Here is a 25,151-nt window from a genome sequence, read left to right on the forward strand (position 1 = left end):
CTTATAGGCATTCATAATAATTTTTCCTTTGTCAGGAGCAAGATATACAAATACCTTAACTTGTAAGATATTAATACAATTCTCTAAAAAAATAATATGTTGAGGGGTATTTTAATATTACTTCAGTCATATTACTGTAATTTGCTAATTTGGTTTTTATCATTTTTAACACGAATCCTTCAGCCAAGTACAGTTTAAGGTTAAGATGAAAGCTTTCACCAATGTCACACCCTCCAGCTCCAAGGTGATGGCTTTGGTCCTGCTGTCCTTGGTGACCTTCATTGATTGGCTGGTGTTTCATCTCTGGGATGTAACCGTGACGACCGAGGGAGGTGTTCCTCTTCTGTGAGCAGCGGGGTGCTGGGCCAGTGTACTCTAGTGATCAGGGAGGAGACAATGACCTGTAAATCTGTAAATAAGCCAGAGGAAGAGATGGGCACATACACACGCGATGGCGCATGCATACACACACACACACACACACACACACACACACACACACACACACACACACACACACACACACACACACCCAGGAGAGCATGGAACACACCTTGCTTTATTTTAGTCCTCAAGATTTACACATGTAAAGAAAGGTAGGATGTGGGCCAGTATGAAAATGTATGCACTCACTAACTGTAAGTCACTCTGGATAAGAGCGTCTGCTAAATGACTAAGATGTAAAATGTAAATGTGTATTTTCTATTGGATTTAGGGTGAAAGACGCTCAAAACATTATACACAAAATGTTCCACATTCTAACTTCAGAGTAACGACAAAGCGATAACTACACACAGTGTGATCTTCCTTCTCACCACTGAGACAGAGACCCTATCTCTTTAAACCCTCCTGGATCCTTTTGATATTTCTGGGCCGAGCATCCGCCCCCGTCGCCCCTGCCTACCCCCCTGTCCTCCCCCGTTCCCTTCCCTCCTTCTCTGCGGGGGGCCCAGCTGTGGATCATTGCCTTCGATCGGAGGGGCCCTGATTGCGGCGCTCGACAGGCCGCGCGCCGTGGAGTCGTCCAGATCAATCCAGCGATCCCTCCATTTGGTTCCCACTGTGCCTGATGACAATGTTGGCATTCCACATGCAGCCCAAAGGGACTGATCAAATCTACTGCATCGATCAGCTAAGGCTGGACTGTGTGACAACCCACACACACCCACACTTAACTGTACAATTTACTGAGAGATAGAATGCAATAAAATAATGCTTTGAAATATTTTTGGTACAATAATGGGAGATTTGTGATTTTGAGAAATGCTAGTTGACTCTTGAGAAATACTATAAATATAGTCTGAAACGTTCCTAAGTTAAAGTAGGTTATTTACTAGACTAGCATGATTCTTTACCATCAAACCAAACTTTACTTAAAAAGTAATATTGCTTTGGTTTCTTTGTCCATAGTGGCTGCTCTGAAGAGCAACAGAGCGCTCCGGGAGCTGTACCTGTCCAACAATAATCTGAACAGCGAACAGGACTCTATGCAGCTAGGAGACCTGCTCAGATACAACAGCTCCATCACTACCCTGGACCTCAGCAACAACACCATAGCAGACTCAGGTGCACTTAAAGAACATATTCAGTATGAAACAGATACAACAGTACCAGTGGAGGCTACTGAGGGGAGGACGGCTTATAATAATGGCTAGAACTGAGCGAATGGAATGGCATCAAACACATGGAAACCATGTGTTTGAAGTATTTGATACCATTCCACTCATTCCGCTCCAGCCCTTACCACGAGCCCGTTCTCTCCAATTAAGGTGCAAACAACTTCCTGTGAACAGTACCATCACTACCCTGGACCTCAGCAACAACACCATAACAGACTCAGGTGACGATCCTGGTACTGTCAAAGAACAGGAACATTTGCACTCTGTATCACTCACAGAGATTGAGGTAGCAGCAAATTGTTTAACTCCCCTTGTCATTTATGTAAGCCCTTTATGACTAGCCTACTGCACTGTAGTCTTAAGTGTTTTATTTATCTTTTCTGGTCTTGTGCAGGACTGGAGGAGATCTGTGAAGGTCTGAGAGTGCAGACAGATGGACTGAAGGTTCTGATTCTATGGAACAACCAGATCACTCACAATGGACTAGTCCATCTAGCCAAAGTTCTGGTGAGGAACACAGATCTTATGTTGATCCTGTATCGTCATTTAGCTGTGTTGATTCTGTATCGTCATTTAGCTGTGTTGATCCTGATCGTAATTTCGCTGTGTTGATCCTGGATTACCATTTAACTCAAACCCAGCCTCAGCTTTTGACTCAGATTTAGCCTTTCCCTTTGGCAACATAAACTGCACATTTGTCATTTGAGTGGCGATTTGGAAATCAAAAGGGTATAAATTAAAAGCCTTGGCCCACTGGCATATTCAAAGAGAACTCACCCAGGCCAAAAATAAAGTGCCCCTCTCTCTCTCTACGTTCTGACACCACCAACAGTGATTAAATAATAGATATGCGTTAAGGAGTGGCTATCATGCTGCCTGCCATTAAGAAGGAGAAGGAGAAGTCCTGGCAAACCATAATGATGATAATTAGGCCAATGGCTGGTCTTGTCAAATATGACACAGGAAAAGCTGTTATTAACCTTTCTCGTTTGTTGTATTTCTCTTTTCCTTTTGTCCTCTGGGCTGTCTCTGTTGAAAGAGGAAGAGAACAGAGTGAGAGCGGGTTATTTGGGTCAGACATGGAACCACTTTGGCGTCACAGAATGTAATTGGGTTGTAATGTTATTCAGAACACACATTTAGTGTAGTGACAAAATCGCTATACAGTATAACTCCCTTTTTCTGTAAGTATAATATTTGTTATTGGTCTAGGTACTCTGGTTTTAGTTCCTCTTTTAGGCATTTTTTGTCATTTAGCATTTTTTACTACTTAATGGACTAGGTCAGGGGTACTCAACTACTATTTGAGAAGGTCCGGTCACACAAATGTCCTATCTGGCAAATGTCCGGATGGATATTGTCATTTATCGGCGTAGTAACAAACCACCACCTCACGACCCAAACTGTTCATACCCCTCTTTTTGGCGGAGTGAAAGTTTGTCAGTTTTTAAGCTCATTTCCTGCAATTCTAAACATTTTGCCATGTCTTATGTGTGTTCATATGATACCTGAGCGACTCAACAAAATCAATGGGGATCGAGGCGCCTGTGAACCTAAGCTGGCCATGATAACTACAAAATTTAGATAGGTAAGTTAGCTGGTTAGCCTAACTAACATGGGCTAGTTATACATAGATTATAAATAGCTTTCTAAGGTAATGTCTTAATGACATAAGAGGAAACCTGCTATACACTACAACATTTCAAAATTGCACCTTGTACATTCTACTAGTACAACTCTCAATAGCATTAAATTGAAAGCCCGACTGAGTTGCTAAAAAAAGTTGTTTTTAAGTTGGTACCTGCGGTCCGTACCGACCCATTTCTGGGTCCAGTTCCGGACCGCGGTCCGCCTGTTGAGTATGGCTGGACTACATCTTCACATTTTATAGTTCTGGGTGTTCACTCTGTTTATTCCAGTTGTTTTGTCATCTGAAATCTCAAAATCTGTCTTAATCTTTGGTTTTAACTGAAGCCCTTTATTGTGTTTTCCCCTAAGCTCTCTTCTCCAAACCTACAGTGGTTTACATACGACAGGCCTCATCCATGCTTGACTTAAAGCCTCAAACAACTAGTCAAGTATTTAATTGGTCGCTATTATCCCCTGCGTTCCCCTTCAAGCCTCTCCTCTCCCTGGGAAAGGTTTCAGTCGTCCATCGGACGTGTCGTGCCTCTGTGTATCCCTCTCCCCTCTGCACATCTCTGAGCTGGCATTAGCACAGACACAGCAAGGGCCTCTTGAGTGTGCCACACACACAGTGAGGGGTTCGAGTGTGTTTGCAGTCACCGCTGTACAAATTAACTCTGAAGACGCTCTTCCTCAGGTCTGCTGTTGCAGAGCATCTTTCCACCCCCGCGTTCATTCGTTACCTCCTCAGCCGGGTGACCAAAGGAGTGGAACGGGGGGTGGCAAGGAGGTACGCTTGTGTATCGCTCCTCACTCTGACTGTAGTATACTATAGTATTCGCTGTAGTGATTTTGTGGACATGACTGTAGTATACTGCTGTGTTTACTGTAGTGTTTTTGCAGACATGACTGTACATTATTTACTGTAGTCTCACGTTGCCATACCTCCAGAATCACGTCATGATCACGCCTCCCTTGGAGGTTTGGATAATTTTGTATTGCAAAAACGTTTTGAATGGCCCGCTGGCTCCCAACGGCAGGATTTTGATTGGATCTGACATTTCAAGAACCCTCCCCCCACACGCCCGTAAAAGGGGTGCTGTGTATTATGTGCGTCACTGTTTTCCGTCCGGGTAGCTGTTGCCTATGCTAGCTTCAAGTGCTAGTTTTTAAAGTTATAACTGTGGCCGACAGTCTGCAATTATATTTACTGAAATTGAAAGTGGATTACGGTGGTAAAGTAAACGTCACAACATGTTCAATACCGTTCTGGTGACAAAAAAATGTCTCAGTTCGTCCACATGGCTGTGCTTTGCTACTACCCAAAATATTGTGAAGATAGCCCATTATTTTGTTTTTGTAAGGACCCAAAAAACAGAGGCAGTGGGAGAACCTATTCAAGTAAGTAAATACATGTTTTTAAATGTTAAACAAATATATTATTAGCTAGCTGGCTGGTAATAGTAGGCCACTTTGTAGGCTAACTCAACTGAGCCGCTATCTTGCTAGCTAGATTTACACACTGTTTAGCTATGTGAATTAAAACGTCATCAGCTAGCTAACCTCCTATTAACTAGCTATCTTTATGTAATCATTGTAAATTAAAAAATTAAAAACCGTCTCCAAATGCATTTGTAGATAATAGCCATGGAAGAGTGGGCTCCCGAGTGGCGCAGTGGTCTAAGGCACTGCATCTCATTGCTTAAGGCGTCACTACAGACCCCCTGGTTCGATTCCAGGCTGTATCACAACCGGCCGTGATTGGGAGTCCCATAGGGTGGCGCACAATTGGCCCAGCGTCGTCCGGGTTTGGCCGGTGTAGGCAGTCATTGTAAATAAGAATTTGTTCTTAACTGACTTGCCTAGTTAAATAAAGGTAAAACAAAATTTTAAAAAAGAGGGTGAAATTGGCTACTGGACGGAGAGTGTAGGCTACTGGACAGGGCAGGTAACTTTGTGTATCCAGTTCCAGTCCCTAGAGGGGAAAACTTTGAGGACAGAGATAATAGCAACATGTTATTCAAGTGCTTTCTAATTTGAGTATATCTGAAGCCTGTTTGATTTTTTCTGTCCTCAGATATGGAAAGCTGTGAAAGAGAGCAGATGGTTTGCAGATGAAGAGAGCAGTCCCAATGAATGGGTTATATGTGCAGGCCTACCTATGTTAGCAAATGTTGCATACAAAAATACAGTTAAACATCACACACAATGTATAAACCTATTACAAGTCTGCTCACGCAGTAGATCAGAGATCAGTGGAGCAAGATTGGTAAGGAGTTTTTTTTTGTTCACCTGAAATTCTGCTTTAGTAATAATAGCATACTTGTTACTACTCAATGATCTATTGTTGTTTAGTCTGAGATTTATAATCTTTACATACGTGTAAGCTTATTTGTACATTTTGAAGTGAAGTGTTTAAACTTGTTTTAATTGTTTAACTATTATTCAAAATGAACTAGTGTCAATGTTGATCAATCACATATCACAATCCTGCAATAAAGACGGGAAGGGGTTCTATATCTAATGTGTCTGTGTTGTAGTGCTGAGCGATTAGTGCTTTTTGAGGTCGGTTCGGTTTCGGTTAGATTATTAAGAAATAATCACGGTTTCCGATTTTGGTTTCAATCTTATTTTTTATTTTTATGACAACTATTAAATCACTTATATCATGTATTTTCAGGTAGAAATACCTCACGAAGCAACTGCTCCTCTCGATCGAGCATTCTTCTGTATTTTACACAGCAGGCATAAAACATAGACCGGGCAAGTAGGCACGCAATGGATTATGGCCATTGTAATTAATTACTACATTTTGTGTGTAGAATATTGGCCTGTTGGAAACAAACTCCCTACTACATTGCACAGTTCGGGCTTGACCTGATTTATCTCTAGAGAAACTTTGCAATCTGCGCATTAAGCTCACAGAAAAAAAAAAAACGAAATGGAATTCAAATAATTGAACTGTCGGTCAATTAGTTGTAAGAAAAAAGAAATGTCTGTTAATCGCTCAGCACTACTGTGTTGTATTCTCAAATGAACATTTCCTTTTTGTCTAGTTGTAAGATCCCCAATCTGTTTAATTGATTGTCACCCTCAGTATATCAGCTATGTGAATCCATTTTGCAGCTTATCATATGGCATGCGTCACCAATGCAGCCATAGGCCTACAGTATGATGGCATTACTGGCCTTATGGGCATCTGTCATCTGACGCAGAGAATAGCTAAACTCACATTGTTTACATGTTGAGCTATATGTTATCAATTTAAAATGATACCAGTAGACAGTGTACTGTATAGGAGGCAAACCATATGCCAGATTTTGTACATGGCTTTTAAGTGCTGACAAATACAATTGTTTAGTGCAAATCCAACCCTTGTAATTTAGGTACAGAATGAAAATAAGGAGATGACAATTCGGCTACAGGAGATGAGCATTACAGGTAACATTTTATTTAATTCATTTTAGCAATATTGCTTGCAAAATTATTGCTGTTGTTCCCATAGATAGACCCCTTAAAAAAGATTGCAGTTTTGAAACTGCAATAAAAGTGCAGTAACTGCAGTCGACTGGTATTTTGCACTCAGTAATTGCAGAATAACTGCAGTTATACTGCAAAAGTACTGCAGTAAAAAATATATATATATTTTTGGACGCAGTATTTGTAGCATACTGCAGTTATACTGTACTCCAACTGCAATCTTTTTTCGTAAGAGACAGTACATGGTTGCTCTATGTATCAGTGACCCAGGATAAGCTAGTGACTGGGCTAACATAGCTAACCTTTTAGGTCAATAATATGCTGTTTTTAACATTATGTTGGCTCTATAATTGAGAGAGAAATTGAACTAGCTAGTAGCTAGCTAGTTAATTTTTACCTAGGTATTGTCACGATCGTCGGTGAGAGATGAGGACCAAGGCGCAGCGTTGCAGGCAAACATACTCTTTATTGAGCGAAACACGATCAAAACAACAAAGACGGTAACGTGACAGTTCACGGTCAAACACAACCAACTTGAAACAAGAACCCACAAAAACAAAGGAAAAACCGACAGTTTAAATATGGCTCCCAATCAGAGACAACCAGCAAACAGCTGACACTCGTTGCCTCTGATTGGGAGTCACTCAGGCCAACATAGAAATAGGGAACATAGATCTACACACCCTGGCTCAACATAACAGTGTCCCCAGAGCCAGGGCGTGACAGTACCCCCCCCTAAAGGCGCGGACTCCGACCGAGCCAACTAAATACCACAGGGGAGGGACCGGGTGGGCACTCCGCCTTGGCGGCGGATCCGGCTCTGGGCCCGATCCCCACTCCCTCTCCAACCCCCCAAAGTACCCCTGGTCCGGTCTGGCCCCGCTGGCCGGAGCCGGACTGACGACACGCACCCCTGGCTTGGTGCGTGGAACAGGAACGGACCGGACCGGGCTGACGATGCGCACCCCTGGCTTGGTGCCTGGAGTAGCAACTGGCCGGACCGGGCTGACGATACACACCCCTGGCTTGGTGCGTGAAGCAGGAATGGACCGGACCGGGCTGACGATGCGCACCCCTGGCTTGGTGCGTGGAGTAGCAACTGGCCGGACCGGGCTGACGATACGCACCCCTGGCTTGGTGCGTGGAGCAGTATGGGCCGGACTGGGCTGGCGACGCGCACCACAGGTTTGGTGCGGGGAGCAGGAACAGGCCGGGCCGGGCTAACTCCAAGTCAATCACACTTCTGTGAAATCAAACTGTCCACTTAGGAAGCAATACTGATTGACAATAAATGTCACATGCTGTTGTGCAAATGGAATAGACAACAGGTGGAAATTATAGGCAATTAGCAAGACACCCCCAATAAAGAAGTGGTTCTTCAGGTGGTGACCACAGACCACTTCTGAGTTCCTATGCTTCCTGGCTGATGTTTTGGTCACTTTTGAATGCTGGCGGTGCATTCACTCTAGTGGTAGCATGAGACGGAGTCTACAACCCACACAAGTGGCTCAGGTAGTGCAGCTCATCCAGGATGGCACATCAATGCGAGCTGTGGCAAGAAGGTATGCTGTGTCTGTCAGCATAGTGTCCAGAGCATGGAGGCACTACCAGGAGACAGGCCAGTACATCAGGAGACGTGGAGAAGGCCGTAGGAGGGCAACAACCCAGCAGCAGGACCGCTACCTCCACCTTTGTGTAAGGAGGAGCAGGAGGAGCACTGCCAGAGCCCTGCAAAATGACCTCCAGCAGGCCACAAATGTGCATGTGTCTGCTCAAACGGTCAGAAACAGACTCCATGAGGGTGGTATGAGGGCCCGACGTCCACAGGTGGGGGTTGTGCTTACAGCCCGACACCGTGCAGGACATTTGCCATTTGCCAGAGAACAACAAGATTGGCAAATTCGCCACTGGCGCCCTGTGCTCTTCACAGATGAAAGCAGGTTCACACTGAGCACGTGACAGACGTGACAGAGTCTGGAGACGCCGTGGAGAACGTTCTGCTGCCTGCAACATCCTCCAGCATGACCGGTTTGCAGTGGGTCAGTCATGGTGTGGGGTGGCATTTCTTTGGGGGGCCGCACAGCCCTCCATGTGCTCGCCAGAGGTAGCCTGACTGCCATTAGGTACCGAGATGAGATCCTCAGACCCCTTGTGAGACCATATGCTGGTGCGGTTGGCCCTGGGTTCCTCCTAATGCAAGACAATGCTAGACCTCATGTGGCTGGAGTGTGTCAGCAGTTCCTGCAAGAGGAAGGCATTGATGCTATGGACTGGCCCGCCCGTTCCCCAGACCTGAATCCAATTGAGCACATCTGGGACATCATGTCTCGCTCCATCCACCAACGCCACATTGCACCACAGACTGTCCAGGAGTTGGTGGATGCTTTAGTCCAGGTCTGGGAGGAGATCCCTCAGGAGACCATCTGCCACCTCATCAGGAGCATGCCCAGGCATTGTAGGGAGGCCACACACACTACTGAGCCTCATTTTGACTTGTTTTAAGGACATTACATCAAAGTTGGATCAGCCTGTAGTGTGGTTTTCCACTTTAATTTTGAGGGTGACTCCAAATCCAGACCTCCATGGGTTGATACATTTGATTTCCATTGATCATTTTTGTGTGATTGTGTTGTCAGCACATTCAACTATGTAAAGAAAAAAGTATTTAATAAGATTATTTCATTCATTCAGATCTAGGATGTGTTGTTTAAGTGTTCCCTTTATTTTTTTGAGCAGTGTATATATATACAGTGGGGAGAACAAATATTTGATACACTGCCAATTTTGCAGGTTTTCCTACTTACAAAGCATGTAGAGGTCTGTAATTTTTTATCATAGGTACACTTCAACTGTGAGAGACGGAATCTAAAACAAAAATCCAGAAAATCACATTGTATGATTTTTAAGTAATTAATTTGCATTTTCTTGCATGACATAAGTATTTGATCACCTACCAACCAGTAAGAATTCCGGCTCTCACAGACCAGTTAGTTTTTCTTTAAGAAGCCCTCCTGTTCTCCACTGATTACCTGTATTAACTGCACCTGTTTGAACTCGTTACCTGTATAAAAGACACCTGTCCACACACTCAATCAAACAGACTCCAACCTCTCCACAATGGCCAATTGCCAAGACCAGAGAACTGTGTAAGGACATCAGGGATAAAATTGTAGACCTGCACAAGGCTGGGATGGGCTACAGGACAATAGGCAAGCAGCTTGGTGAGAAGGCAACAACTGTTGGTGCAATTATTAGAAAATTGAAGAAGTTCAAGATGACGGTCAATCACCCTCGGTCTGGGGCTCCATGCAAGATCTCACCTCGTGGGGCATCAATGATCATGAGGAAGGTGAGGGATCAGCCCAGAACTACAAGGCAGGACCTGGTCAATGACCTGAAGAGAGCTGGGACCACAGTCTCAAAGAAAACCATTAGTAACACACTCTGCCATCATGGATTAAAATCCTGCAGCGCACGCAAGGTCCCCCTGCTCAAGCCAGCGCATGTCCAGGCCCGTCTGAAGTTTGCCAATGACCATCTGGATGATCCAGAGGAGGAATGGGAGAAGATCATGTGGTCTGATGAGACAAAAATAGAGCTTTTTGGTCTAAACTCCACTCGCCGTGTTTGGAGGAAGAAGAAGGATGAGTACAACCCCAAGAACACCATCTCAACCGTGAAGCATGGAGGTGGAAACATCATTCTTTGGGGATGCTTTTCTGCAAAGGGGACAGGACGAATGCACCGTATTGAGGGGAAGATGGATGGGGCCATGTATCGCGAGATCTTGGCCAACAACCTCCTTCCCTCAGTAAGATTATTGAAGATGGGTCGTGGCTGGGTCTTCCAGCATGACTACGACCCGAAACACACAGCCAGGGCAACTAAGGAGTGGCTCCGTAAGAAGCATTTCAAGGTCCTGGAGTGGCCTAGCCAGTCTCCAGACCTGAACCCAATAGAACATCTTTGGAGGGAGCTGAAAGTCTGTATTGCCCAGCGACAGCCCCGAAACCTGAAGGATCTGGAGAAGGTCTGTATGGAGGAGTGGGCCAAAATCCCTGCTGCAGTGTGTGCAAACCTGGTCAAGACCTACAGGAAACGTATGATCTCTGTAATTACAAACAAAGGTTTCTGTACCAAATATTAAGTTCTGCTTTTCTGATGTATCAAATACTTATGTCATGCAATAAAATGCAAAATAATTACTTAAAAATCATACAATGTAATTTTCTGGATATTTGTTTTAGATTCCGTCTCTCACAGTTGAAGTGTACCTATGCTAGAAATTACAGACCTCTACATGCTTTGTAAGTAGGAAAACCTGCAAAATCAGCAGTGTATCAAATACTTGTTCTCCCCACTGTATATATATATATTTTAGGTATTCTTTCTTAAAACGACATTGTTGGTTAAGGGCTTGTAAGTAAGCATTTCACTGTAAGGTCTACACCTGTTGTATTCGGCGCATGTGACACATAATATTTGATTTGATTTGACACCTGTTTAATGAGTGGAAAACCTCAACCAGAACAATAGACAGGTTGGTGACAGGCCACCTATTGAGTTGGGTTAACATTCTGAGAAATGCAACGGACCAGACAACACCTTAGCAAAAACATACAATTTTGTAACATCTAAACGTTAGACACAGGTTCTAGGCCACAGGTGTCAAACTAATTCCACGGAGGGCTGAGTGTCTGCGAGTTTGTACTTGACTGATGAATGAAGGTCACTAATTAGTAAGGCACTCCAAACACCTGGTTGTCTAGGGCTTAATTGAAAGGAAATCAAAAATGGGAGACCCACGGTATACAGTCGCTTGCGAAAGTATTCACCCCCCTTGGCAGTTTTCCTATTTTGTTGCCTTACAACCTGGAATTAAAATGGATTTTTTGGGGGGTTTGTATCATTTGATTTACACAACATGCCTACCACTTTGAAGATGCAAAATATTTTTTGGGTGAAACAAACAAGAAATAAGACCCAAAAAAAAGCACCTTTTGCAGCAATTACAGCTGCAAGTCTCTTGGGGTATGTCTCTATAAGCTTGGCACATCTAGCCACTGGAATTTTTGCCCATTCTTCAAGGCAAAACTGCTCCAGCTCCTTCAAGTTGGATGGGTTCCGCTGGTGTACAGCAATCTTTAAGTCATACCACAGATTCTCAATTGGATTGAGGTCTGGGCTTTGACTATGCCATTCCAAGACATTTAAATGTTTCCCCTTAAACCACTCGAGTGTTGCTTTAGCAGTATGCTTAGGGTCATTGTCCTGCTGGACGGTGAACCTCCATCCCAGTCTCAAATCTCTGGAAGACTGAAACAGGTTTCCCTAAAGAATTTCCCTGTAATTAGTGCCATCCATCATTCCTTCAATTCTGACCAGTTTCCGAGTCACTGCCGATGAAAAAACATGGGGATGGTGTTCTCGGGGTGATGAGAGGTGTTGGGTTTGCGCCAGACATAGCGTTTTCCTTGATGGCCAAAAAGCTCAATTTTAGTCTAATCTGACCAGAGTACCTTCTTCCATATGTTTGGGGAGTCTCCCACATGCCTTTTGGCAAACACCAAACGTGTTTGCATATTTTTTTCTTTAAGCAAGGGCTTTTTTTCTGGCAACTCTTCCGTAAAGCCCAGCTCTGTGGAGTGTACGGCTTAAAGTGGTCCTATGGACAGATACTCCAATCTCTGCTGTGGAGCTTTGCAGCTCCTTCAGGGTTATCTTTGATCTCTTTGTTGCCTCTCTGATTAATGCCCTCATTGCCTGGTCCGTGAGTTTTGGTGGGCGGCCCTCTCTTGGCAGGTTTGTTGTGGTGCCATATTCTTTCCATTTTTAATAATGGATTTAATGGTGCTCTGTGGGATGTTCAAAGTTTCGGATATGATCTGCACTTCTCCACAACTTTGTCCCTGACCTGTTTGGAGAGCTCCTTGATCTTCATGGTGCCGCTCGCTTGGTCGTGCCCCTTGCTTAGTGGTGTTGCAGACTCTGGGGCCTTTCAGAACAGGTGTACAGTCGTGGTCAAAAGTTTGTCAGATGTTACTATGGTATACTGAAGTATAATTACAAGCATTCCATAAGTGTCAAAGGCTTTTATTGACAATTACATTAAGTTTATGCAAAGAGTCAATATTTGCAGTGTTGACCCTTCTTTTTCAAGACCTCTGCAATCCGCCCTGGCATGCTGTCAATTCACTTCTGGGCCACATCTTGACTGATGGCAGCCCATTCTTGCATAATCAATGCTTGGAGTTTGTCAGAATTTGTGGGTTTTTGTTTGTCCACCCGCCTCTTGAGGATTGACCACAAGTTCTCAATGGGATTAAGGTCTGGGGAGTTTCCTGGCCATGGACCCAAAATGTTGATATTTTGTTCCCCGAGCCACTTAGTTATCACTTTTGCCTCATGGCAAGGTGCTCCATCATGCTGGAAAAGGCATGAAATGCGGTAGAAATGTTTTTTGGGGATTAAGTTCATTTTCATGGCAAAGAGGGACTTTGCAATTAATTGCAATTCATCTGATCACTCTTCATAACATTCTGGAGTATATGCAAATTGCCATCATAAAAACTGAGGCAGCAGACTTTGTGAAAATTAATATTTGTGTAATTCTCAAAACTTTTGACCACGACTGTATATATACTGAGATCATGTGACAGATCATGTGACACTTAGATTGCACACAGGTGGACTTTATTTAACTAATTATGGGACTTCTGAAGGTAATTTTTTGCACCAGATCTTATTTAGGGGCTTCATAGCAAAGGGGGTGAATACATATGCATGCACCTCTTTTCCGTTATTCTTTTTTTAGAATTTTTTGAAACAAGTTATTTTTTTCATTTCACTTCACCAATTTGGACTATTTTGTGTATGTCCATTACATGAAATACAAATTCATTTAAATTACAGGTTGTAACGCAACAAAATAGGAAAAACGCCAAGGGGGATGAATACTTTTGCAAGGCACTGTAGGAGCGGAACCCACGGAGACAACAAAGTGTGTTTTTAAAAAATCTTCAGACTGAAGAATTGTCTCGTTTTCATCACATACAGCATGTCAGATCTCTAATGTTTAGGTGTAGCCTAGGCTGCTGCAACATTTATGTAATGAGTTTTTGCTTGTCTGTCCGGAGTGATTATGTGTTATCATCTTTGCTAAATAAATACTGGGGGAAAGTGGAATTCCTACTTGAGCACGAAAAAATGCTCTGCGTCAATCTCTCTCTTTAATCAAACTTTTTATGGATGATGCGATGGAAGCTATCCAATCATTCTGGATTGATTTCGACATCCCAGAAAAGACAGTTGAAAGTTCCATATGTTCAGCAAGTAAAGCATCGTAATGTGCAATTACCGCTGCAAGCTCCTTGTAGTTGCCCTTGTTAGCAGAACTTTCCCTCTAGTCGTGTCCTCTAAAAGCCTATTCTTGCATGCCCAAAAACGCAGTGGTGTTGATAAGCCGCTTGAGAACATCTCTGTTTCTTCTTACTTTCTCATTGGGTTGCGCAGTTTGAATATGCAGACCTTCGTCATGATCGATGCAGCTTTTTCCCAGAAGCTTAAATCTGATGTGGCCATTTACATGCTTCCTGCTTTTGTTTTGCCGTTTAGCTGAACGATAGATGTTCTTCAGGCCACTGTACCCCCCTTTCGCTCAAGGCTCAGACTTTCCAAAAAGCAGGCAAGGCCAGCAATACAGGCGGCTTGATGAAAGGCTCCCTGTTAACCAGCTATACTTTTGATACCAATTGGTATTGAACGCCCTCACCTTTTCATCCTTCTTCATGAAACTGATCTCAGGCAGAGGTCGACCCTCGGTTTTAATTCGCACCTTTTCCATGTACCCCAGAGAATGAAAGGGGTTCTTTAACGAAAAGTCAACAAAATTGTCGGTAGTGTTGTCGACCAAAACTGCACACTCGAGCTGGTAGCTAAAAAAACAAGAAAACTGCTACTTGCTACTGAAGTTAGCAAGGCAAATTGAAATAAATTGAAATAACTAACTGGGCATAAAAAGTAAGTTCTAAAAACAAGAAAACAATTCATAATCTACCTCCTCCTTCTCCTGTAATTTTAAGAAACTAATTTGAATTGAATAATATCCTAACAATGCTCAACTATCACTTTTCAATCTCTATCCAATAATGTCACCAACTCACCAAGCTTCTCAACACATTGAACCCCCCCATAATGCTCTGCGGCACAACCTCAATACAACACACTCATTCTCTGATCCTAATCCTATGATTGGATGGACAACATGTCGGTTCATACTGCAAAAGCTTTGATTGGTTGGAGGTTGTCCTCTGGAAGTGGTCATAATTACCATGTAGGTCTATGGAAGGGGGTGAAGCCTACGAGCCTCCTAGGTTTTGTATTGAAGTCAATGTACCCAGAGGAGGACAGAAGCAGGCTGTTCTACGGCTACACCATGGTACATTTACATTTTAGTAATTTAGCAGACACTCTTATCTAGAGCGACTTACAGTTAGTGAGTGCATACATTTTACCAACTGAGCTACACGGGACTACCCCAGAGAGTGCTGTTGAAGTTACAATAGACCTTCATTGCAAAAAAGTGTGTTTAAATCAATTATTTGGTGACATATTAATATATTTAGTATAGTTTTATCTAAAAAAGGATAACCTTTTTAGTGTTTCACTATTTTTATTTTTTATGAAATTTCACTGAGGATGGTCCTCCCCTTCCTCCTCTGAGGAGCCTCCACTGATGGATTTCTGAAATGCAGTGCTTTCAGAGATTCAGCTGACCAACTTCACAAGATGACCAAAAACAGTGACAAACAATATTATACTTAACACTGCATTTACATGAACAATAGAGATTTTTGAAATACAAATTACTTTACAAAGACAGTCACCTTATTGGAGGGTGCTGCCAATAAACTGCCTGGACCTCAAACCAGCAAAGCCTCTCCAAACAAACCAGCTGAAAACAGAAGGACATTATTGGTGGCTTTACATAATGAACACCTTGAATATTGTTACATGAATAAACTCACTGATGGTCAAACTCAACACATACCATTCAGAACAATAGAACACACCCTAAACATTTATTCAAGACAGCATGGTCACAAAATAAACAAACTGCACCGCCACCACTGTACAACCTATACAAATACAAAGGACCTTCCAGGTACACAGCTGTCACCTGAATGCGACCAAGGGGTGCTTTTATACATTTCCTACATGTTCTCCCCTAATAAGTGTGCACAGGGAAACACTGTGCCGGTGCCCCCGCACATTGACTCTGTACCGGTACCCCCTGTATATAGCCTCCCTACTGTTATTTTACTGCTGCTCTTTAATTATTTGCTATTTTTAATGTTTTACATATCTATTTTTTACTTAACACTTCTTTTTTTTTCTTAAAAACTGCATTGTTGGTTAAGGGCTTGTAAGTAAGCATTTCACTGTAAGGTCTACACCTGTTGTATTCGGCGCATGTGGCAAATAACATTTGATTTGACCAAAACTTTGGTTCCTAGCCTGTCACACACTGTGGGACTCCAGTTAAAGAGCAGGCGGAGGCAGAGATGCAGTTCAGTTTAAGAGTCTTTATAGATTCAGGTAATGGAGATTATACATGGCAGGGAATGATTCACAGTTGACATGAGACTCATCTTGAATTGAGACTTGGTTGGCTTTGTATGGAATATGGTTTATCTAAAAGGAGACATCGAAAAGCGCAAATAATAACAGGCAAAAACAGCAATGAACATACATAATCGGCTGTTAATGGCAATAATCAATGACAATATGCAAATGCAATAAGCATATAAATGGGTAAAGCTATGCATAAATATAGCAGCAGTTAAAAATGAATTGCCAGAAAGGGAGTACAATAGCATTGTAGGCTGAAGCTATAGCGGGCAAATTTATCAATGGCTACATAGCATAGCATGGCAAGCAAACAAAATATAAAATAAACAAAAGTAGCAAGCATAGCCAGAAAACAGGCCTACACTCAAAAAAATGCTGGGATAAAAACAACCCAGCACTGGGTAAATAGTGGACAGAACCCACATATGGTTATTTTTGACCCAGCCAGTTGGGTCACTGAGCTATGATCCACTGGGTCAGATAAGACTGGAGGTGTGGCTTAAGGGGGGCGTTGCTTTCACTACCAATGAGAGTATTTTTGCAGATTACATATTTTCCCTGAATTAGCATTATTTTAATGTTATATCGAAGTGGTAACTATCCCAACATTGGGAAGTGCAAAGGCACTTAAGGAACAGATACTCTTGTTTAATCCTTATTAAAGCTAAAAAAGTGTCAGTGCTCAACCTTAACAGGTGTTGACAATACAACAGAACAGATTAACTGGAATGACATTTACTCTCACGGGTGGCCAAAAATAACTATCTGAAAGCCATGCCTCTACTAAGCCACGCCTCCAACTGGCTGAGTCAAAATAACCTAATGTATGTTCTGTCCAATATTTACACAAATTCAGTTGTTTTTAACCCAGCATTTTTTTGAGTGTACTTAGCATAAAGGCAATGCACAAAAAGTGCAATAATTATTAACATGTGTCCATTAACACTACAAGTACCGAAGACAACAGATCAATACTCAAAACGGCTGTTTGACTGCGCCGTTAGCATTTCACAGCCATTAGTGGCCGATATCAACTATACAAACCAAACAATGGAGAGTGAGTCCTCTTCTTATCCTCTTTTATAAGATAAAAGCCTTGTACTCACATTTGAATGACTGGTTGTTGTTTGTGAGAGTTGTTTGTCATGCTCAACTACTCAGCTCTGTCTGGGTGAAGGGCCTGGATTGAAGGGAGGTGCTCTCGAACCTGCCCATATAAATACCTTGCCATAGAGGTACAGTGGGGAGAACAAGTATTTGATACACTTCCAATTTTGCAGGTTTTCCTACTTACAAAGCATGTAGAGGTCTGTAATTTTTAGCATAGGTACACTTCAACTGTGAGAGATGGAATCTAAAACAAAAATCCAGAAAATCACATTATATGATTTTTAAGTAATTAATTAGCATTTTATTGCATGACATAAGTATTTGATACGTCAGAAAAGCAGAACTTAATATTTGGTACAGAAACCTTTGTTTGCAATTACAGAGATCATACGTGTCCTGTAGGTCTTGACCAGGTTTGCACACACTGCAGCAGGGATTTTGGCCCACTCCTCCATACAGACCTTCTCCAGATCCTTCAGGTTTCGGGGCTGTCGCTGGGCAATACAGACTTTCAGCTCCCTCCAAAGATTTTCTATTGGGTTCAGGTCTGGAGACTGGCTAGGCCACTCCAGGACCTTGAGATGCTTCTTACGGAGCCACTCCTTAGTTGCCCTGACTGTGTGTTTTGTGTCGTTGTCATGCTGGAAGACCCAGCCACGACCCATCTTCAATGCTCTTACTGAGGTAAGGAGGTTGTTGGCCAAGATCTCGCGATACATGGCCCCATCCATCCTCCCCTCAATACGGTGCAGTCGTCCAGTCCCCTTTGCAGAAAAGCATCCCCAAAGAATGATGTTTCCACCTCCATGCTTCACGGTTGGGATGGTGTTCTTGGGGTTGTACTCATCCTTCTTCTTCCTCCAAACACAGTGAGTGGAGTTTAGACCAAAAAGCTATATTTTTGTCTCATCAGACTACATGACCTTCTCCCATTCCTCCTCTGGATCATCCAGATGGTCATTGGCAAACTTCAGAAGGGCCTGGACATGTGCTGGCTTGAGCAGGGGGACCTTGCGTGCGCTGCAGGATTTTAATCCATGACGGTGTAGTGTGTTACTAATGGTTTTCTTTGAGACTGTGGTCCCAGCTCTCTTCAGGTCATTGACCAGGTCCTGCCGTGTAGTTCTGGACTGATCCCTCACCTCCCTCATGATCATTGATGCCCCACGAGGTGAGATCTTGCATGGAGACCCAGACTGAGGGTGATTGACCATCATCTTGAACTTCTTCCATTTTCTAATAATTGCGCCAACAGTTGTTGCCTTCTCACCAAGCTGCTTGCCTATTGTCCTGTAGGCCATCCCAGCCTTGTGCAAGTCTACAATTTTATCCCTGATGTCCTTACACAGCTCTCTGGTCTTGGCAATTGTGGAGAGGTTGGAGTCTGTTTGATTGAGTGTGTGGACAGGTGTCTTTTATACAGGTAACGAGTTCAAACGGGTGCAGTTAATACAGGTAATGAGTGGAGAACAGGAGGGCTTCTTAAAGAAATACTAACAGGTCTGTGAGAGCCGGAATTCTTACTGGTTGGTAGGTGATAAAATACTTTTGTCATGCAATAAAATGCAAATTAATTACTTAAAAATCATACAATGTGATTTTCTGGATTTTTGTTTTAGATTCCGTCTCTCACAGTTGAAGTGTACCTATGATAGAAATTAAAGACCTCTACATGCTTTGTAAGTAGGAAAACCTGCAAAATTGGCAGTGCATCAAATACTTGTTCTCCCCACAAAGAGTGGCGTCCATCCTTACGTGACCATAGAGATTGGTAGAGGGCACATCTGCCACGAATGCCATCACCCCACATCCACGTCACGAGCTTAGAATTCTGTAGCTCTCAAACTCTAGGAGGCATTCTGCCCTACAGTTTTCAGCCATTAGTTTCGCCCACGACTGGCTCAAGTGAACTACAATCCAGACACTGACTTTTAACGTTTAGAAACGTCAATAATCATCGCTTGTGATACGGCTTTCAAAACATATGGGCCTTATCTTTCATCAGAGAGAAAGAGTCCTTTAAATAAAAAAGAAACTTACTGTAGCAGTTTTGCACAGATCCATACAGCTATGGGTGCCTCAATCCGACAAAACCACACTTCCGCTAAACTTCCAGAGTTACACGCTAGAGCTAATTAGCGCAGGTGGTCGCCTCATCTTCCGTCTGTTTTCTGTAAACAAGCACTGTAACATGGAGATATGGCCGTGTGGGAACACTAACCCTAACAAGGTGTGTCTCAATTTAACCTTCTTCTTTTTTTTTATGATGATTTCTCGCTGATATGAAAGATAAGGTCCTTATGCTTCCAAAACTGAACCGAAAGCAACGCGTGTTCATGTTTAGATTGAGCGTCGGGACTCTTAACAAAACTCCCCCGTACAGAAGGCGCCTTCGTCCAATGACTTATGTGTAATTTAATGGAACTGAGAGTCATGATCAAGGGCTAGGAATTCTGTACAAAGATTAAAAACCAACTGGCAGTTCCTTTTGGCTGTACCAGTATAAATCAACAATCATCAGACAACCAGTAATACATACCCAGATAGTGGCTCGCTCTACTCAGGCAATCATAAATATGGTAGGTATTTGAAATGATCCTCTTTGATGATATGTGACTTGAAGTCCTAAGTATTTATGATTGAGTAGAGCAAGCCACTATCTGGGTATGTATTACTGGTTGTCTGATGATTGTTGATGATTTATACTGGTAAAGCCAAAAGGAACTGCCATTTGGTTTCTCTGCTCTGTGACGTGGATGCGGGGGAGGACATTCGTGTCAGGTGTGCCCTCTAGAAAGCCAGTATAAGGGTTTGCGCTCAGGCTAGAATGGAAGGTGGTCGGGGCGTAGGAGAGAAAAATATCTGTAGAGTTCAAAAGGTACTCACACTCAAAACCATTATTTTTTTTTATTTGGGGGGGGGGGGGGGGGGGGGGGGGGGTTAGCTGTGAATGTCTAACATGTTTGAACTAGAACCACAATGGCATTAATTTTAAACTTTGTTCTTGACCAATCTCAATGTATTTAACATTTACAATTTAGTCATTTAGCAGAGGCTCTTATCCAGAGCGACTTACAGTTAGTGAGTGCATACATTTTTCATACTGGCCCCCTGTGGGAATCGAACCCACAACCCTGGCGTTGCAAGCCATGCTCTGCCAACTGAGCTACTTCATAGATTTAGCCGGTGGTAACTTGTGGAAAACACACCGGCTGGAATGTGGTTTTAACCAATCAGCATTCAGGATTAGACCCACCCGTTGTATAATGTATGGTATTCGTCACAGTATGCTACAACATTCTAAAGTACGCACTACATGATCAAGGATACTACAGTGTGTAGTATAGTATTCTCCAGTATACTACACAATTATACAGTAACTACACAATCGAGGGATACTACAATGTGGAGTATATGATTCTATACTGTACTACAGTTTACTATATAATTCTATAGTAAGTACTATAGTGAACTGTAGCATTTTTTTTTATATACGGGCAGGAAGAGATTAAACATCCTGTAACAGATTCATAAACACCATAAAGAACTCGCTGCAAAATATCGGAAAATGTAGTTGAATGTTCAAATGTATTGTCCCTGCTTCACTAGTGGTGGTTCTACAAGAATGTCAGAATTGTCATATTTTATTGGATGTTATATTCAGGTAGAGGATATAGGCTGTGTGCCAAATGGTAACCTACTGTATACCCTAGTGCACTATATAGAGAAATCAGGATGCACACAGAGTATGACCTGTGGCCTTGTGTTTGTGCTGTATTCCAGCCTGTCCTAAAGACTCTGGAGACATTGAACCTGGGGGAGAATAACCTGCAGAACAGAGGTATCCACACACTGAGGGAATCTCTGATGATGAACCACTCACTTCTACAGCTAGAACTGAAACACACACACATCACCTGTGAAGGTACACTCACCTTTCACGAAGTCGTCACTCATGTTATTTTGTGTGTTTTGCTATCTCTTCATGCTGCTGTGTTACTATAAATGTGTGTGTGTGTAGGTGCTGTGGCGTTGGCTGAGTTCCTAGCTGAGAGCCGTCAGATCCAGCGTCTGGACGTGCGTGAGAACGAGGTCAGGGCTGGAGGTCTCATGGCCCTCTCTCTGGCCTTACGAATCAACCACAGCCTCACCTCACTGGACCTGGACCACACACCCAAACAGGAACAGGTACATCAGCCTCGAATGTCTGAAATTGTACCCTATTCCCTATTTAGAGCACTACTTTTGATCATAGCACCCTTTCCCTATATATTGCACTACTTTTGACCAGGGTCAGAATTAGAAGTCGGACACTAAAAAGTCATCCATGGCGATTAAGTGTTGCGATACGTCTTCAGCGTCATTACCTTTTTGTCCTCTGTGTCTCTCTGAAGACCTGAGGAGAACGATGCTCCCACAACTTCAATATGAATACTTTCATCCAAAGCCGTTGGTTGGTCATGTTAAAGTTCAGAAAGAAAAGTCAGATAAAGACACACTGAAAAGTAATCCATGGTGATACGTCAATGTTGCCTCTGGATATGTCTGTGAAGGCCTGAGGAGAACTATTCTGCCACTACCTTAATACAGTCTCCTGCTGGATTCACTAAATAATTACCCGCACTTGCCATCTGTTTGTCATGATTTTATCTCGGCTAACTTATTTGCATATTAAAGCATTAATTAAAATCTCCAAGGAACGGAATGCTTACTTTAAAATTAACTCCAATGGCTTCGTGTGGATGGGGCTCTAAACTTGTTTTATTTTAGTGTTTGCAGTTTTATTTAGGTGTTTATTCATTTAATTCAAATTCTATTCAATTTCTTCCCTGGCGACAGAAGTCAAATGGATATACAGTATATGTGGGGAAAAATGGGGAGCTATTATTTGAAATGATGATAGGTTAACGTACTGTGCATACTGTGAATGTGTATCTATACCAGGCCAGGTACTGTATCAATTTTAATGGGGACAGAAATAAATTCCTTGTTAGAGAAAAGCATTTCATGCCTAGCATCAGACAGAGAGCCTTATGATTAACATTTCTATTGTAGAGACAGGAGCTACTGTGGTTTCAGTCCTGGATGTTTAAGGCATGGTAATAAGGAATATTTTTGCGCTGTGCCGTCGTAAGGTTTGGAGTCACACAGCTGGGATTTGTCTTGGCGGGCGCGGCTGATCCAGGTGGGAAGAGTGACGATTGTATTAAAAAGCAAATCTTTCCATCAGAAAGCAGCGGGGGACCAGATCAAGTGTTCCTCACTCAGTCCCGCTGTATTCCCCGGGTCGCAAAGAAATGTGAAAATTTCATTTTTCAAAAGAAAAATGACTGGGTATGTGTGTGGGAGTATATGTGTGTCTGTAAAAGAGTGGGCATGTGATGCCGTTGGTCTGCCCGTATGTGGTGTGTGTGTGTGTGTGGCTATGTGTATGTGGTTCAATTGTGGATGCGCATATTTAAAAGGCAAAAAGGTGGCAGGGCCTGGGACTCGGAGGGATGGGAGGAAATCTGGGTCCTTGCATCTTTGTTTACAAGCGTCAGATTTTTCATGTCTGTTGCCGCATTGCTCCATTTGATCATTGGCCTGTTTGCCGTTAATTATTAATTATTTACCCATCTAAAATATTCATTGAGCCAGCAGCCTTATGAAAAGCAACATTCAGTGCGAGTAGTTATCTGTAGCCGCTGCTTCCCTGCCTGGAAGGCTGCAAGGTGAAGAGAGGCTGTTTATCCTGCTTATCAACCTGCCTAATAAACAAACTACATGGGCTGTGTACCAAATGGTCACCCTTTTCCCTATGTAGTGCATTATATAAGAAATAAGATGCCATTTTGGACACAGCACATCTCTTCATCAAACTTAATTTAGCAGCTGCCTCTTAATCACTAGTTTGAGGTGTGGATATTTTGTTTGTTGGTCAATGTCCTGTGTGGCTCAGTTGGTAGAGCATGGCACTTGCAACACCAGGGTTGTGGGTTCAATTCCCACGGGGAAAGTACAAAAATGTATGCAGTCTGCTAAATGACTAAAATGTAAATGTAGAACGTCTCTGCTCTACAGTGAAAGGGCACAGTGAGGAAGTTGAATATGTGGACTAGGTTGTCATTGAAAGTGTAGTTCCCTACACAGAGTGATAATTAGGAGAACAGGTAGGGGTGCAGAGAACAGGAGGTGGTCTAGGGTTACTTGAGTTGGGACTCTGTGGGGAAAGATACAGAGTGGAGGACACCGCCTTTTGGAAGCTGTTTTAGAATGTTGTGTGTTGGAAAGTTATTTTGTTGCTTTGTGTGATGGCATTGGGGCATTGGTAGAGGGGTACGGGTGTGAAGGGAGGGGGATGTGGAGGGGGTCTCTGGGGAGCTGTTTTGGGGGCCCCCCTCTTTATCACACAGGGGTGCAGTAAGAAAGGGAGGAGGAGGCAGTCATTGGGGTAGATGTTCTTTGGGGACCCCTCTCCTTTGGCTTGGTCAGTCACGGCGGCTGGCTGTTTGACGGCTGGGATAGGACAACCTGTCCATGCATGTAGTCAGCGCTCAGGTTCAGGTTCAGAGGGGTGATGGGCTGCATCATCATAGGCAAAGCCAGCCCAGTGCTCCAGAGACCACAGCAGAGGTTGGGTCCCACATGGCATATTCCCTACGGGCCCTGGTTAAAAGTAGTGCACTATCTAATGAAAAGGGTGCCATTTGGGACACAGACTTACGCCACCCAACCCACCCAGAACCACAGAGATGATGCTTCAGAGATGGAGCTCTCACACAGAGTGCGAACTGCCATTCAGACCATCCCTACTTTTCACCGCATCGCTGCAATAAGAGAGGCACAGAGGCTTTAACGATGACTTCTACATTTTTCACATTACCCTAACTCAGAAGACTACTCCGACCACTTTTTCTGACATCTACTACTGAACTCCAACTGTAACCATCACCATTAGAGCTGCGAGTAGTACCTCAGAGGGTACAATAGTGGGAGCGTCTCAAACAGAAAATAAACCAGTGTCTCTCAAACACAAACACAACAACACACTCGTAGCTCGCTGCACTCCTGATTTATTTTCAGGGAAAAATAGGCATATTTGCCAGCTGTGTAATTTACTGCTACTCTCATTTGCATATTAAAGCCTTAATTAGCCCCTCTGAGCATGTGTGTGTGTGTTTGGGGTGGGGGGGGGGGGGTGGAGGGGGGATAGTGTAATCATCGGACGTGTAGTCACGGGGGAGGACTATGTGTTTGTGTCCGGGGGGAGGTGGAGAAGGGGGGAGTGGGCCCGGGTAGGAGGGATCCGGGAGCGGGCCAGAACAGAGGCAGACTACACAGTCGTAGTCTTCTGGGGGTCTCTGTTGACCATGTACTGCGTGCCGTATCCCTTTGTTCCCCCTGCTGCTCTGGGGGGAGGAAGGAGGGGGAGGGGGCTGTATGTATGAAGCAGGGGTTGCGTTGTGCCGTTTCGGAGCTCTTTCCGGGCCCTTTGATGTGTCACACTTGCTCTGTCTTGCTGTCATTTTAATGGCTCCTCCTCTCCTCTCCAACACTTCTCAGCAGTCAGAGGTGTGACCCACACTTTCTCAGGAAGTACAGAGGGCTGTTTTTTAGGTTGTGGAAGAGAGGGAGATGGAGAGGAGAAAGGAGGTGTTGGGAGAGAGGGTGGCAATATGTATGAGAAAAAAAACTCAAGTGCAC

General features: G+C 43.4%; 1 protein-coding gene across 1 annotated transcript in view; it reads left to right on the forward strand.

Moving 5' to 3' along the window:
* Positions 1-21,984, forward strand: part of LOC311145643 (protein phosphatase 1 regulatory subunit 37) — a gene marked incomplete at both ends in the record, with an annotated part of 41,111 nt that extends 19,127 nt beyond the window's left edge. Inside the window, 5 exons of the mRNA XM_084181910.1 lie at positions 1,411-1,566; positions 2,014-2,126; positions 21,249-21,390; positions 21,487-21,674; positions 21,862-21,984. Of these exons, the coding sequence (XP_084038036.1) occupies positions 1,411-1,566; positions 2,014-2,126; positions 21,249-21,390; positions 21,487-21,674; positions 21,862-21,984 (722 nt within the window). The remainder of the gene's footprint in view (positions 1-1,410; positions 1,567-2,013; positions 2,127-21,248; positions 21,391-21,486; positions 21,675-21,861) is intronic.
* Between the last annotated feature and the right edge of the window lie 3,167 nt (positions 21,985-25,151).

This window comes from Coregonus lavaretus, assembly GCF_964263955.1.
Source record: "Coregonus lavaretus genome assembly, chromosome: 18".
Taxonomy (NCBI): Eukaryota; Metazoa; Chordata; class Actinopteri; order Salmoniformes; family Salmonidae; genus Coregonus; species Coregonus lavaretus.